Below are 14,171 nucleotides of genomic sequence, written 5' to 3' on the forward strand. Positions count from 1 at the left end.
TGGGGTGATCACTGAGGGACTCACTCCACAATAGCCAGGCCCCCTGCAATCAGTCACAGAATATATGACAAGGCAGAATTGGTGTCTTGAGCCTGAGCTCTTTCATTAAAACTTGTGGTCCATGGGTCAATTTTAGGAGACACTGGAACAGGTGCCGGTACTCAGTACCCCCAAGTACCCCCTCAAAAAAAGACCTGTTTATATCCCACATTAAACATGAATTAGGTTAAAAACCTGGGAGCATTTAAAATCTTTTTTCTTCCTGTGCCTAGATCAAAAGAGAAAGATGGTTTGTGGGAACTTTTGCCTTGTGTTTTGTTGGAATGCAGTGGTATATTATTATAGAAATGCACTTAATATTGTTTATTATTAATATTTAAAAGAGAGAGATTGAATAATGAGGGCAGAGCTACCATCATGCAGAAGTCCAGAGTCACTCTAAACATGTCAACATTTTCTGGTTCTGTGGTATATATTTATTTCTTCTTCAAGTTTTGTTTGGTTGTAAAAGGCATGTTTTTTTTTTTGGGGGGGGGGGGGTTAATCTTTGTCTTCTGGCTGTGCGTTTGTATATAGATGAGTCCTGGGAATAATGATGGCTAAGGGAAAGCAGCGGTAGAATAGCTGGAGCTGAATGACATTTATGTTCATACAAAGTTAATTATTTTCAGTGGAAATTAAATACGTTGGCTGCCTGCTGTGTGAATATTCAACACTCTTTCGTTATTGCTACCTGGTATTACATATTTAGGGCATATGCCTTAAACATAGATTGTTTAAATTAATTTATCTAGACTTTACATGCACATGGTATTGCTTGTTAAACCCAAAGGTAAAATCTAAGGGTGATTAAACAATTTATTATAAATTGTGTTGTTTATGACGTTACTTGTTTTGTACTGCTTTGAGTCCTACTGATCTGTACATCTGTTGTGTTATTTTGTTGAGTGGAAACAGTCGGGTGGGTTTATAGGAAGGGAGGGGAGTAAGGGAGGGAAAGGGTTCTTTGGGTTGCATGGCCATATGGAATTTACAGTAAACAATTTTGTATATTTTAATATTATTTGTAAATCGGTTGCTACACTGTACCTTTGTACCAATAAAATGTATAATAAACTTACATCCATATATATTGCTTTTTTTCTTTGGGAGAGAGAGCCTGTTGTTCAACATTTACCAGCACACCAAAGCCCACCCCCGTCCACCAAAACCTTTTTTCAACTGAAATTGTGAATGCTATATTAAACAGTGATACGTGCTGGACTCCCAGGGGCTTTCAGGAAGTCCTTATTAATTAATAATAGTTTAAACAACTTGATATACCACTTTTCTAACATAATCAAAGTGGTTTACAATAATAATAAAAATATATATATATATATAGAAAAGAACACCACAACTAACAGGAAAGGACTCATTCAACAAGACCAGCCACCATCTCGCTCAATCTCCAAATAAATAAATTAAATTAAATAAAAACTCTACCATGAAGTCATTGTCTGCAGATTTTCCCACAGTTTTATGTCACATCCACTCTAAACGCTGTCTGAAAAAAGTGAGTTTTTAATTTCAATTTAAACTGTTTGAACGATGTATCCATTCTCAACGTAGGTGCCCACCAAAAACAAAAGCACTTTCTCAGTCACCACTAAATGCGCCCTCATATTACTTGGGATTGTAAGTAAAGACATAGCTCCAGATCTCAATATCCTCCCTGGAACATAAAACTGAATCAATGGCGCCAAATAAAAAGGGATCCCCTCACATAAGACATTATATACAAAGGTCAGTATCTTATAATAAGCCCTATTCTTGACTGGCAGCCAATGGAACCACTTATATAACGGTATCACATATTCCCTAGGCCCTACTCATCCCCCCTCTAATAGCCATAATTCTGTAATTATGAGTCATCTTAATGAGTGCTGGGGAAGTCCCAAATTCAACACATTCCCATAATCCAGTCTAGAAATAACAAAGGAATGCAATAAGATACGCAAAAAAATGACCTCACTGCATGTAACATTTGCGAGGTGAAGACAAAGACAACCACACCAAAAGGAGAAAAATCGATAAAACCCCACTGAAAAGAAACTGGAAAGCATATCTTGGGGGTCATATTGCTTATGAAAAGAATTAATATACAATGCATTTTGTTACACACAAAACACTTCCCTATTTAATACATAAGAAACAATTACATCCTCACCTGAAAAATAAATGAACAATGCCTCCAGGCAAACTGCATCACAAATCCGAAAAAGCACAATGCTATTTTTTCCATCTTCTTGAGGATTAGAAAAGGCACAGGGAAATAATTGCAATTTGTGCAAACTCTTTTCTCATAATCCTAAACTGCAGCAGCTGTGTGTCCTCCAAAAGAGCTATGGTATCAGTTACAAAAGCAATAACAGGACAATGGCAGTCTGATACACAGCCCACTTGAAGCACAAATTCTACATCCACTGTATCTGTGTTGCTGGATATCACAGTGATGTCCTGAGCTAACTGGAAATGGAAAAGCCAGAATTTTGTGAGGAAAGATTGCCACCACAATAAAATTCTCTGCCCAGGCTATGGGTTGACTTAAAGCTTTCCTTCTACTGTGGAGAAAAAAAGGGATGATAATGTGAACTGCACAAAGGACCACCAAGGACCCGCAGGCCTTGCATTGAAGATCACTGCTTTATAAGGTAAAAATCTCCATCTCGGCCTTAGAATGCAAGCAGTTCACAGCCTCTCTCTCTCTCTCTCTCTCTCTCTTTCTCTCTCCCTTTCTACCCTTGGGACACGAATCCTCCTTCCACTAGGCATTCAACATCCATCTTTGCAGTTAACTCAGAATCTTTCCAGTCAAATAGACAGACAATCAGTTCCATATCACTCTGTACAATAATTCAGAATTCATCTCTTCAGGCATTGAACATCCACCCACTTAGCCTGTCAGCCTGTTAGCCAACTGATCAATTATAAAGGACTCATACTGCCAGGGTGGAACTCTTGTTTCAAGTACCTACAGTAAGTTGCTTGTTTACTTATTTGTAATAGAGATTGGAACTCACAGTGTGTAGATACAGATCTGCACGGTCCATCCAGTCTACCCAGCAAGGCGGCCAGAGCTGCGCCTGCCACTCTGTGCGGGCGGTCAGTCACCCATGCTTAAATATTGGTTGTCAAGTCTCCACCACGCCAAGCATATAGGCAGCCAAACATGATAGGAATGATACGTGGTTATAACCAGGACTCCAAGTATTGCTGACAGTATTCAACCTACTAGTCAAGATGTCTTCTCCCCCCTGAGCTGCACAGCATCCTCACTTGCAGCACGTGACAATAAAGTGATCTACAACTTAGGGTTTTCTGGAGTTGATGAAGCTTCACCTGTCTTTTACAGGACACAGATTGTAGAAGTCTGTCCTGCATCAGCCTCAATGCCCCCAATGCTAGAGTTGCCGAATCTTCTTTCAGTTTTTTCCCATTTTGGGGACACAGACTGTAGAAGTCTGTCCGGCATCAGCTTCAGGTCTCCCATGCTGGATTTTGCTAATCTTCTTTCAGTTTTTTGCCATTTGTGGGTTACAGACTGTAGAAGTCTGCCTGGTATCGGCATCAGTTCCCACCACTCTTGCCTAAGATAACTTCTCAACAGCCATGTTGTATTTCCATTCTCTTTTTATACAGGCATCCCATGTGTCTATCCTGTGCAATTCTGAATTCACTCACCATTTTTGACTCTACTACCTCTCCTGGAAGGGCATTCCAGGTATCTACTACTCTCTCTGTAAAAAGTATTTCCTGATGTTACTCCTAAGTCTACCTCCCGCAACCTCTATTCATATTCTCTAGGTCTACACCCCTACATCTCTGAAAGAGGTTTGTTGAATATTAATACCTTTCAAGTACTTAAATATCTATATCACATCACCTCTCTCCATCCTTTTCTCTACTGTCTACAGATTCAAGTCCTCCAGTCTACTCTGATAAAACTTAAGACACAAACCCTGTACTATTTTTGTCACCTTCATCTGAACCATCTGTCTTTTTATGTCCTTGAAGAAATACAGCCTCCAAAACTGGACACAGTACTCTAAGTGGGGCATTATCAACGACTTGTATAGGGGCATCAACACCTCCTTTCTTCTGCTGGTTATGCCTCTTTCTATGCAGCCTAGTATTCTTTGGGCAACAGCCACTGCCTTGTCAAGAAAAGCGAGTCTTCCTTTTGGATATTTGGCTGGTTTAGCTAACTGTTTAATAATGCATGGAATACGCACAGTACAACTAATGTTAAAATCTTAAAGTGAATCTTTTGCTCTGTTGGGAGGCCAGTGATGTTTTGAAAGAAAATGAAAAACATGCTCAAATCTATGAACATGACGTAACAGTCAAATTGCTGTATTCTGTATTAATTGAAGCCATTTAAGAGAATGAGCAGTAAAACCTGCAAGAACACCAATCCTATAGTACAACCTGCTAAGCACCCAGGCCTGTAGTAACAAGAATACATCTTTCTGGTCTAAGTAAGGTCACAATAATCAAATTCCTTGCTTGAAGAAGAAACAGTCAACTGAAAAGTGCATCCCTGAAATGTCAGATTCGCATCTAGAAATATTCCCAAGACAAAGAGGGGCATTTTCGAAAGAAATGTCTAAGTCTGAATTTGGCCATTTTACAAAGACGTCCAAATTCAGAGGCGGGGAGAAGGTCATTTTCGAAAAAGATGGACGTCCATATTTCGCTTCAAAAATACCACGGAAGTCCTGTGATTTGGACAGCTTTTCTTTTGGTCCGTTTTTGAACAAAAAACATCCAAATGCAAGATGTCCAAAACAGAGGAGGAGTGACTTAATGGTTAGTGCAGCAGGCTTTGATCCTGGCAACATGGGTTCAATTCCCACTGCTGCTCCTTGAGACTTTGGACAAGTCAAATACAGAAAGGGCATTTTTGGATATGACATCTAAGTCTGAATGTTGACGTTTTTTGTAAAACGTCCAAAATCAGAACAGGAAAGGTCATTTTCTCAAAAAAAAGTCTATCTTTTCCTTTTGAAAGTGCTGTTTGGAAAAATGTTTTGTGATTTGGGGGAGTAAGGGGAGGTGATCCCCGAGTTCCTCCAGTGGTCATCTGGTCATTTGGGGCACCTTGCATGGAGTAGCTTAGTGGTTGGTGCAGCAGACCTTGATCCTGGGGAAGTGGGTTCAAGTCCCACTGCAGCTATCCATAATAAAAACAGGTCTAGCTCAAAACATCTAAGTTTCAGTCTTGGACATCTTTGTTTTCTTCCATTATTGCTGAAAGACGTCTATGTCTTAGGAATGCCCAAGTCCCACCTTCAACATGCCCCTGGCACGCCCCTTTGAGTATTAGATGTCCTTCTGACAGACTTCAGAGAAAGACGTCCAAAAACAGGTTTTGATAATACTGATTTGGATGTTTCTGTGAGATAAACGTCCAAATGCTGACTTATGTCACTTTTTGGACGTCTATCTCTTTTGAAAATGAGCCTGAAAGTCACCTGTTTTAATAGAATTTCATTATCTAAAATAAGAGGAACTGTGAAGGGGCATTTTCAATATGATGTCTTAATCTGATTTTGGATGTTTTGCTGAAAATGCCCAAAAATCAAGTGGCAAGCATGGCCTTTTCCGAGAAAAACATCTATCTTTTTGGTTCAAAAAATGGCTATTTCCTAGACATTTTGTAGACATTTTTTGCTCAGTGCATTTAATTTTGTGACCATTTTCGGGGGGAAAAAAACATCCAAGGGAAAAACGCACAAAAAAAACAAGCCATTGGGACATTTGGAGGGGCCAGCATTCTTAGAAGACCTGCACCACAGACATCATTGCAGAGCACTGCGGCACCCTAGGGGGCACTGCAGTGGACTTCACATAAAAAGTTCCAGGTACACATCTCATTGTTACCCCCTTATATTGTATGGTAAGCCTTTCAAAACCCACCAAAAACCTTCTATACCCAACTGTACACCACTACAATAGCCCTTATGTCTGCAGGTGTCAACTATATGTGGGTATGGTAGGTTTTTGGTAGGTTTTGGAGGGCTCACACTTTCCCCCACAAATGTACCAGTTAAAGTGGGATACTGGCCTGGATCACCTTCTCTACAGTGCATTGCATTGACCATTAGGCTACTCCAAGGACCTGTTTGCTGCTCTAATAGGACTGGCCATAACATCTGAAGCTGTGATAGAGGCTGGTATGTACTTTTTTATTCACATCTTTGGGGGGGGGGGGGGGGGGGGGAGAGGGTCAGTGACCACTGAGGTAGAAAGTGTGGGGGGGGAGGGGTCATGCCTTAATCCATCCAGTGGTCATCTGGCACCTTTTTGTGACTTAGTCATGATTGAAACAGGTCTAGACCAAAACATCTAACTTATCCCTGGAGGTTTTTGCTTTGTTCCATTATGGCAGAAAAATGTCCAAGTTTTAGGAATACTCAAATCTTGCCCCCAACAAGCCCCCTTGTTATTTGGACGTATTGTAAATGAACTCCATAGAAAAACATCTTAAAAATTGTTTCGGAAATAGCAATTTGGACAAAAAAAAGTCCATCTGCCACTTTGTGCCGGTTTTTGAATGTTTTTTTGTTTCAAAAATGAGCCCCAAAGTTTCATGTAATAATTGAAACCCCTGGCTAACTTCGACAATCCGCAGGTAGATTCTGCAGCAGGGTGCATGAAATTCTGTGCACAAATCTGTAAGTTTTCTGACAGTTTTTCCAGTGTAAAATAAGCCTTAATGTAGTCATTAAGTAGTGAAAGTTCCTTGCATATGAAAAAGAAAAATGTATTATGACAGCTACTTCATTTCTAATATGTAATCAAGTTAAGATTAATGCAGTATTCTTTAAATATCCCTGCTTTAATGATATTTGCTTAACCTTTCCAAATTGCCATTGTAGGAGGAATAATATACTACTGAAATTATTTTGTCCATCCGCATTCACTCATTTATCTAACATGCAGAGCATATTTTGAACAGAAATATTAAATAGGGCTTGATCTTATATACTATTTTTGTTTCACTTCCTTTCCAAAACATCTAAGTACAATCATGTTCCTAGGGGCCGACATAAAAGCTACCGCAAGCTCAGCCACATGGTTGCTGCAGGGTGTGCATAGGGTTACCATATGGCTCCAGAAAAAGGAGGACGGATTGAGCCAGCCGGGTTTTACTTCCATTGCTTTCCATTAAAAGCAATGGAAGTAAAACCCGGCTGGCTCAAATACTTCCATTGAAAGCAATGGAAGTAAAACCCGGCTGGCTCAATCTGTCCTCCTTTTTCTGGAGCCATATGGTAACCCTAGGTGTGCACGCACATTTAGATCCTTTACATGGCAGACTGACCCTGTCTGGTGTATCCCAGGATGCACTGTGTAGGTCCAGTCACTGCCATTTTGAAGATGATGGTGCGGGAGGCAGGAGCGAGTGGGCATCGATCCTTCCTTATTTAAGGTATGGGTTGGAGGGGGACTAGGTGAGGGGTTGGGGGGGTTACCACTAGACACCAGGAACATTTTTTTGTAAAATCAAGTTAGGTTGGGGAGTGAGAGGGAAGGAGAGAGGAAGGGGGCCTCAATGTTTTTCATGGGTTGGAGGTGGGAGGGAAGGGTATCACAATGTTTTTTTGGGGGGGTCAGGTCAGAGCAAGAGGGAGTCAGTCAGGTGGGGGGGGGGGAGGGTTGGTCATATTAGGAGGGTGCACACTAGACTTTTAATAAAGTCAAGTGGGCTTCGGGGATGCCACTAAATACCAGGGATTTTTTTTTTATAATGTCATGGGGTCAGTGGGGGGGGGGGGGAACTAGACACCATGGATGTATTTTGGGGGGTTAGGGTAGGGGTGAGGTGGTTTGTCAGGGCATTGCTTTGGGGAGGGGGTGATGCAAAATGCAGCAGCATGCTTTTTTTGCTCCTAGTTTCTTGTGTTTTTCAACTTAAAATAAAAAAAATCCATTCCTGTCAATGCCTAAGCCAATCACCGCTCAGGCACTGACAAGAAAGGTAACATTTAGCAAAGAGCTGCAGATTACTACTGCGATTGCAATGCAGCATTAATTTGCATGCTCATTGCTTATAGCATGCAGCAGTATTTTTTGATTGCTAATGTCATGGTAGAGTAGCATGCTGTGCTGGCTCTACCACAAGGCTTCTTGTTTTGGCCCCTTAGTCTCTCATAGAAGACAAAAGAATTTTCTGCATTTCATTACCATAGATATAATTAGCTTGCCTGCTTTGCTCTGTCTTTTAATAATTGTTTTCATAAGGTAATCTCTGCTTTCAAGCCATTTTCTTTCCTTTCACAGAATTAAGGTAAAATTAGTGATTTTTCAAAAATACTATAACACTAAAAATGGAAATTTTATGGCAGCGATCAGATTTTGCAGCCACGAAGTAAAGAAAATGCAAGACTTTCATCATAGTTAACTTTTACTGTGGTGATGTGTAAATGGCAGGTATAAATGGATAAGCAAGCCTTTTAAAGTTATGAAGATTTTCAGCAGAGGCACTTGCACGTTCTCAGTGACTGAAAATCCACATAACTTTAAACAGATTTCATAAATATTTACCCCCACCCCTGTTTACTAAAGCTTAGCTCAAATTATCTGCAGCAGGGCCCATTTTATTCCTATGGGCCCTGCTGCAGATAACTCGAGCTAAGCTTTAGTAAACAACCCCATTAAAGTTATGTGGTGGCTCTGCCATTGAAAACTGACCTCATGCTTTCTAGTCTGAGTAAAGAAATACTAATTTTTATTTATAACTTTGAAAAATTAAGGAAGATAGGCCTAAAAATAATGAATTAAATTTAGCCCTTAATAACGCTATTCACAATGCCAGTCTTTAGAGACTATTAGGTTGTTGACTTTCTGAGTGCAGTGTACCTTATGAACTAATTCACTTTCAAAAGGTTTTAGAGAAACATTATAAATGCAATTTTTTAGGCCATTCCTGTGGGTAAAACAGGGTTATTAGAATCCTCTATATACTTCAAAAAAAGTGGTGGTGGAGTCGTAAATCTCAAAATCCGAGTAACTGTACAAATGACCCTCTCAATTCACAGAATAAGTGTATGTGAAAACACTCAAATATATATCTTCTATTGAAAGAAGGAAAAAGCATTTAGAACCTCCTGACCATAACAGTCTAGCAGGCTACTGGCGATCAATATGACCTAGTAATTGGTCAATTTACCTTTAGCAGTCCATCATACTGCTCATTGACATGTTCTTGAAGATGTAAAATGTTTAGTGCTACAACAGGTTTTTCCTCCTAAGAGAGGAGGTGATTTTCGAAGGGTGTTACTTCAGTGGGAACAAGAATGGATTTTTTGCTTGAAGTCATTGGAACCTGAAGGGTTAAACTCCCGTATTGAATGGAGTCATTTCCTTTGAATATTGCTCTGATTGGTCAGACTTGGCGGAAGCGTCTGACGTCTTTGAAAGCTATTTAAAGCCGCCATTTTTACAAATGTGGTACCGCCAGACTGTAGTTTGTAACTGGAATGCTGTCACTGAAGTAAGAATGAGTAGATTTAAATGTGAAATGAACGCGCAGTGGATATATGGATGCTTAAGAACTTTTGATTTATTTGCAGCCTCCGTCAGTTTGGACCCTGATGCAGCACAGCCCGTTGGAATTGGGGCGAAACGCTGGCCACCATTGGTCTGGGGTGCTCCGCAGCAAAACTGTTCCAGTCACTGAGAGACTGCAGCAGCAGCAGCGTGAACTGTGGATTATAAGTTAATTACTAGCCTGAATTTGAATATAAACTTAAATATTTAAATTTGAAGGCGCTTAACACAAGGGCTTTTGAACTCGTTGTTTGAAAGTCTTTAGAAGAAGGTATTTTTAAAAACTATGATGAGGACAGATCAAAATTGACGAATTGCTAGGTCGTATTGATCGCCAGTAGCCTGCTAGACCGTTATGGTCAGGAGGTCCTAGAGGCTTTTTCTGTCTTTCAATAGAAGATATATATTTGAGTGTTTTCACATACATTTATTGATACGCTGAAACCTTCTGCTCAGTGTGCTGCTGCGGCTAGGAAAGCGAATAGAATGTTGGGTGTTATTAAGAAGGGTATGGAGTCCAGGTGTGCGGATGTTATAATGCCGTTGTATCGCTCCATGGTGCGACCGCACCTGGAGTATTGTGTTCAGTACTGGTCTCCGTATCTCAAAAAAGATATAGTAGAATTGGAAAAGGTACAGCGAAGGGCGACGAAAATGATAGTGGGGATGGGACGACTTTCCTATGAAGAGAGGCTGAGAAGGCTAGGGCTTTTCAGCTTGGAGAAGAGACGGCTGAGGGGAGATATGATAGAAGTGTATAAAATAATGAGTGGAATGGATCGGGTGGATGTGAAGCGACTGTTCACGCTATCCAAAAATACTAGGACTAGAGGGCATGAGTTGAAGCTACAGTGTGGTAAATTTAAAACGAATCGGAGAAAATTTTTCTTCACCCAACGTGTAATTAGACTCTGGAATTCATTGCCGGAGAACGTGGTACGGGCGGTTAGCTTGACGGAGTTTAAAAAGGGGTTAGATAGATTCCTAAAGGACAAGTCCATAGACCGCTATTAAATGGACTGGAAAAATTCCTCAACGTTTGGGGAGCGTGCCAGGTGCCCTTGACCTGGATTGGCCACTGTCGGTGACAGGATGCTGGGCTAGATGGACCTTTGGTCTTTCCCAGTATGGCACTACTTATGTACTTATGTACTTATGTGAATTGAGTGTGTAAAACAGGGTTATACAGGCAGGCCTGTACCCAGATATTATGAACTTATGGATCAATATTCAGCCAGCAGTAATCAGCATTTCTTTAAGCAGTGACTGCTTTCGGCTAAATTAGACCAAGATAATCAGTACTGAGCCATATCTGGGCATGGACACTGAATATCCAGGCCACTGGGTGACGATACAGAGAAACTGGAAAAAATCTGTGAACCTGGAAGACATACTGAGTCAAACTAACAAGTTAAACAGTGATAAATCACCTGGACCGGATGGCATACACCCCAGGTTACTGAAAGAACTCAAATATGGAATTGCTGATCTGTTGTTAGTGATCTGTATCGTCTCATTAAAATCATCCATAGTACAGTACCTAAATATTGGAGAGTGGCCAATGTAACGCCAATTTTTTAAAAGAGTTTCATGGTTGATCTGGGAAATTACAGACTGGTAAGCTTGACTTCAGTGCCGGGGAAAATAGTGGAAACTATTATAAAGAATAAAATTATGGAACACACAAACAAACGTGGTTTAATGGGACAGAGTCAGCATGGGTTCAGCCAAGGGAAGTCTTGCCTCACCAATTTGCTTCATTTCTTTGAAGGCATAAATAAACATGTCAATAAAGGTGAGTTGGTTGATGTAGTGTATCTAAATTTTAGAAAGCTTATGACAAAGTTCCTCATAAGAGACTCCTGAGAAAATTAGAAAGTCATGGGATAGGAAGCAATGTACTTCTGTGGATTAGGAATTGTTTACTGGACAGAAAACAGAGGATAGGGTAAAATGGCCCTTTTTTCTAAATGGAGAAGGGTGAATAGTGGAGTGCCACAGGGATCATTTTCTGAAGTGCTACCTGTTCCGTGCCTTCCCCTTCTTTCCACCCCGGTCAGGCGTCTCCCTCACCTTTCCGGTCTAACTTAAAAATGTTTTTTTTTCTAGGCAGAGGGTTTCCAATGCGGGAGTGACTGAATCACACTGCCTTCGGTGAAATTCGGCATCCTCAGCACTCTTTTTCTGCTGCTGCAGTCTGCCCCCACCTCTAACACAATTACTTCCTGTTTCCACTTGGTCGGACCGCGGTGGCAGAGGAAGAGTGCCGAGGAGGCTGTTTTGCCAAAGGCAGAGTCTTTTAATGCTCCTGCGCCGGAAACCCTATGCCTAAAAAAAAAAAATGTTTAAGTTAGACCGGGAACGTAAGAGAGATGCCAGATAGGGGTGGATAGATTGGGATCACATGCTGGCCCACGGGGGCCCTCTAGAGCTGTGGGGCCCAGAGCAGCTGTGCTGCTGCCCCCCCCCCCCCCACCCCCCAAATGCTGGCCCTGAATACAAGGCTCTATGACAGCTTCAGGCATTATGGGCATTCTTAGCAAACCAAGCAGCAGGTCTGAGGAGTAGCCTAGTAGTTAGTGAAGTGGATGCTAAGCCAAGGGACGCAGGTTAAAATCCCAATTTAATTCTTTTTTTTGTTTAATTATGAGCACTCCAGAAACAGAAAAATACCTACTCTACCTAAATATATGTTACCTGCAAACGTGAAGGCTACTGAAGTAGTGTACTACTACTACTTAACATTTTTAGAGCGCTACTAGAGTTACGCAGCGCTGTACAAAATACACAAAGAAGGACGGTCCCTGCTCAAAGGAGCTTACAATCTAAAGAACGAAATGTCAAGTTGGGGCAGTCAAGATTTCCTGGGTAGAGGTGTAGAGGTTAGGTGCCGAAGGCGACATTGAAGAGGTGGGTTTTAAGCAGGGATTTGAAGATGGGCAGGGAGGGGGCCTGGCGTATGGGCTCGGGGAGTTTGTTCCGCGCGTGGGGTGAGGCGAGGCAGAAAGGGCGGAGCCTGGAGTTGGCGGTGGTGGAGAAGGGTACTGAAAGGAGGGATTTGTCTTGAGAGCGGAGGTTACGGGTAGGAACGTAAGGGGAGATGAGGGTTGAGAGGTAAGGAGGGGCTGCAGATTGAGTACATTTGTAGGTTAGTAGCAGAAGCTTGAATTGAATTGTACATTCTGGTACAGTAGGTATTTTTCTGGAGGGTTCACAATTACAAAATAAAAGAGTTAGAGTGGGATTTGAACCTGGATCCCTTGGTTTAAAGCCCATTGCACTAACCTCTAGGCTGCCCCTCTGCTCTACAGGGATATCTGTGTGGCCATTCTTCTAAGAATGCTGTCAGACAGATGTCATTGTCCCACTTTTTTGTTGTTCATATGTTGGGCTTTTCAGTTTGTAAAATGGCTGTTCATGCTGGACATCCTCAGCCCACGGATGTCCATCTCACATATTTCCTGTTGGAAAATACATGTGAGATGCACATCCATTTTGGAAGCTACGAGCTGGATGTCTCTATTCTGACTTGGATGTCCTTTTGAAAATGCCCCTCCACGTGTCTATGGACAAACCAGCAGAAATCACGGCTAGATTGACACCATGGACATTTACACCTGCTGTCTGACAGAGGGCTCTTAAGTTTTCTGACTTACCAATCTAAACAGGTAATGGAAGTTCTGTGTCTCATTCTTACCTTTGTTTTCTTTTTCTTCATCCTTAGGACCCGGGCAGCAAGCTGGATAGTAGACAGTGTCTCTGCATAGTTACCCGCAGCTGCTGAAATGTGAGCAATCATGGTGGTGCGGCAGTTCATATTTCCCAAAGATTCCCGGAGCAACATGGTCAATTTGCTCTCCCTGGAAAGCAAAAATTATTCAAGTTAAGTGAGTGAAAAATGTTTTGCATCCAAAGCCAGTGTGTGACAGATAATCCATATCATTCTGTAGTTTGGGGGATATGTGTACAATCAAGCGAGTTGAAAATACATTTAATCAAAGAGTGATCCATATTTCTAATTCTTTCTTTATCCTTCTTTCAATAAACGCACCTGAATTTGAGGGTATTTGTGTTCTCTGACCCAGGTGCCTCAAATTGGCAATCACACAAAATCAAGTACAACCAAACTGATCTGTTCAGAATATATAAAACAGATTAAGGGAGCAGTGGAAAAGAGATGCCAGTATTCAGAGGAGATGGGATGACTATCCATGGCTCCATCCCTACAGTAGACACCCCCCCCCACAGTAGCCACACCCTTGACACCAACACATAAAAAAGTTAGCATTGCAAATATTACTGTCTTTCCACCCTCCCCCCATCCAGCATCAGCCCAGCTCTCTGTGTGTCTCTTCACCCCATTCAGCATCGCCCCCTTTCTCTTTCTTCCCCCTCCCTCCCATTCATCTTCTTACAGCCTTCTTAGGTTGGCGGCAGGCCGGCAGCAGTATCAACAGTAAATTCAACGTGAAAACGCATGGGACTATTTCTCTGTGCTCCACAGCCAACTCTGTCAGTCACACTCCTCCAGTGCAGAAAGTTATATTACAGGTAGGGAGGCATAACTTGGCAGA

At 41.6% G+C, this 14,171-nt stretch overlaps 1 protein-coding gene across 1 annotated transcript in view; it reads right to left on the minus strand.

Moving 5' to 3' along the window:
• KIF26B (kinesin family member 26B) overlaps nt 1-14,171 on the minus strand; it is a 799,934-nt gene that overhangs the window by 77,594 nt on the left and 708,169 nt on the right. The window contains exon 11 of the mRNA XM_030196461.1: nt 13,295-13,457. Within this exon, the coding sequence (XP_030052321.1) occupies nt 13,295-13,457 (163 nt within the window). The remainder of the gene's footprint in view (nt 1-13,294; nt 13,458-14,171) is intronic.

The sequence above is a fragment of the Microcaecilia unicolor genome, chromosome 3 (assembly GCF_901765095.1).
Source record: "Microcaecilia unicolor chromosome 3, aMicUni1.1, whole genome shotgun sequence".
Taxonomy (NCBI): domain Eukaryota; kingdom Metazoa; phylum Chordata; class Amphibia; order Gymnophiona; family Siphonopidae; genus Microcaecilia; species Microcaecilia unicolor.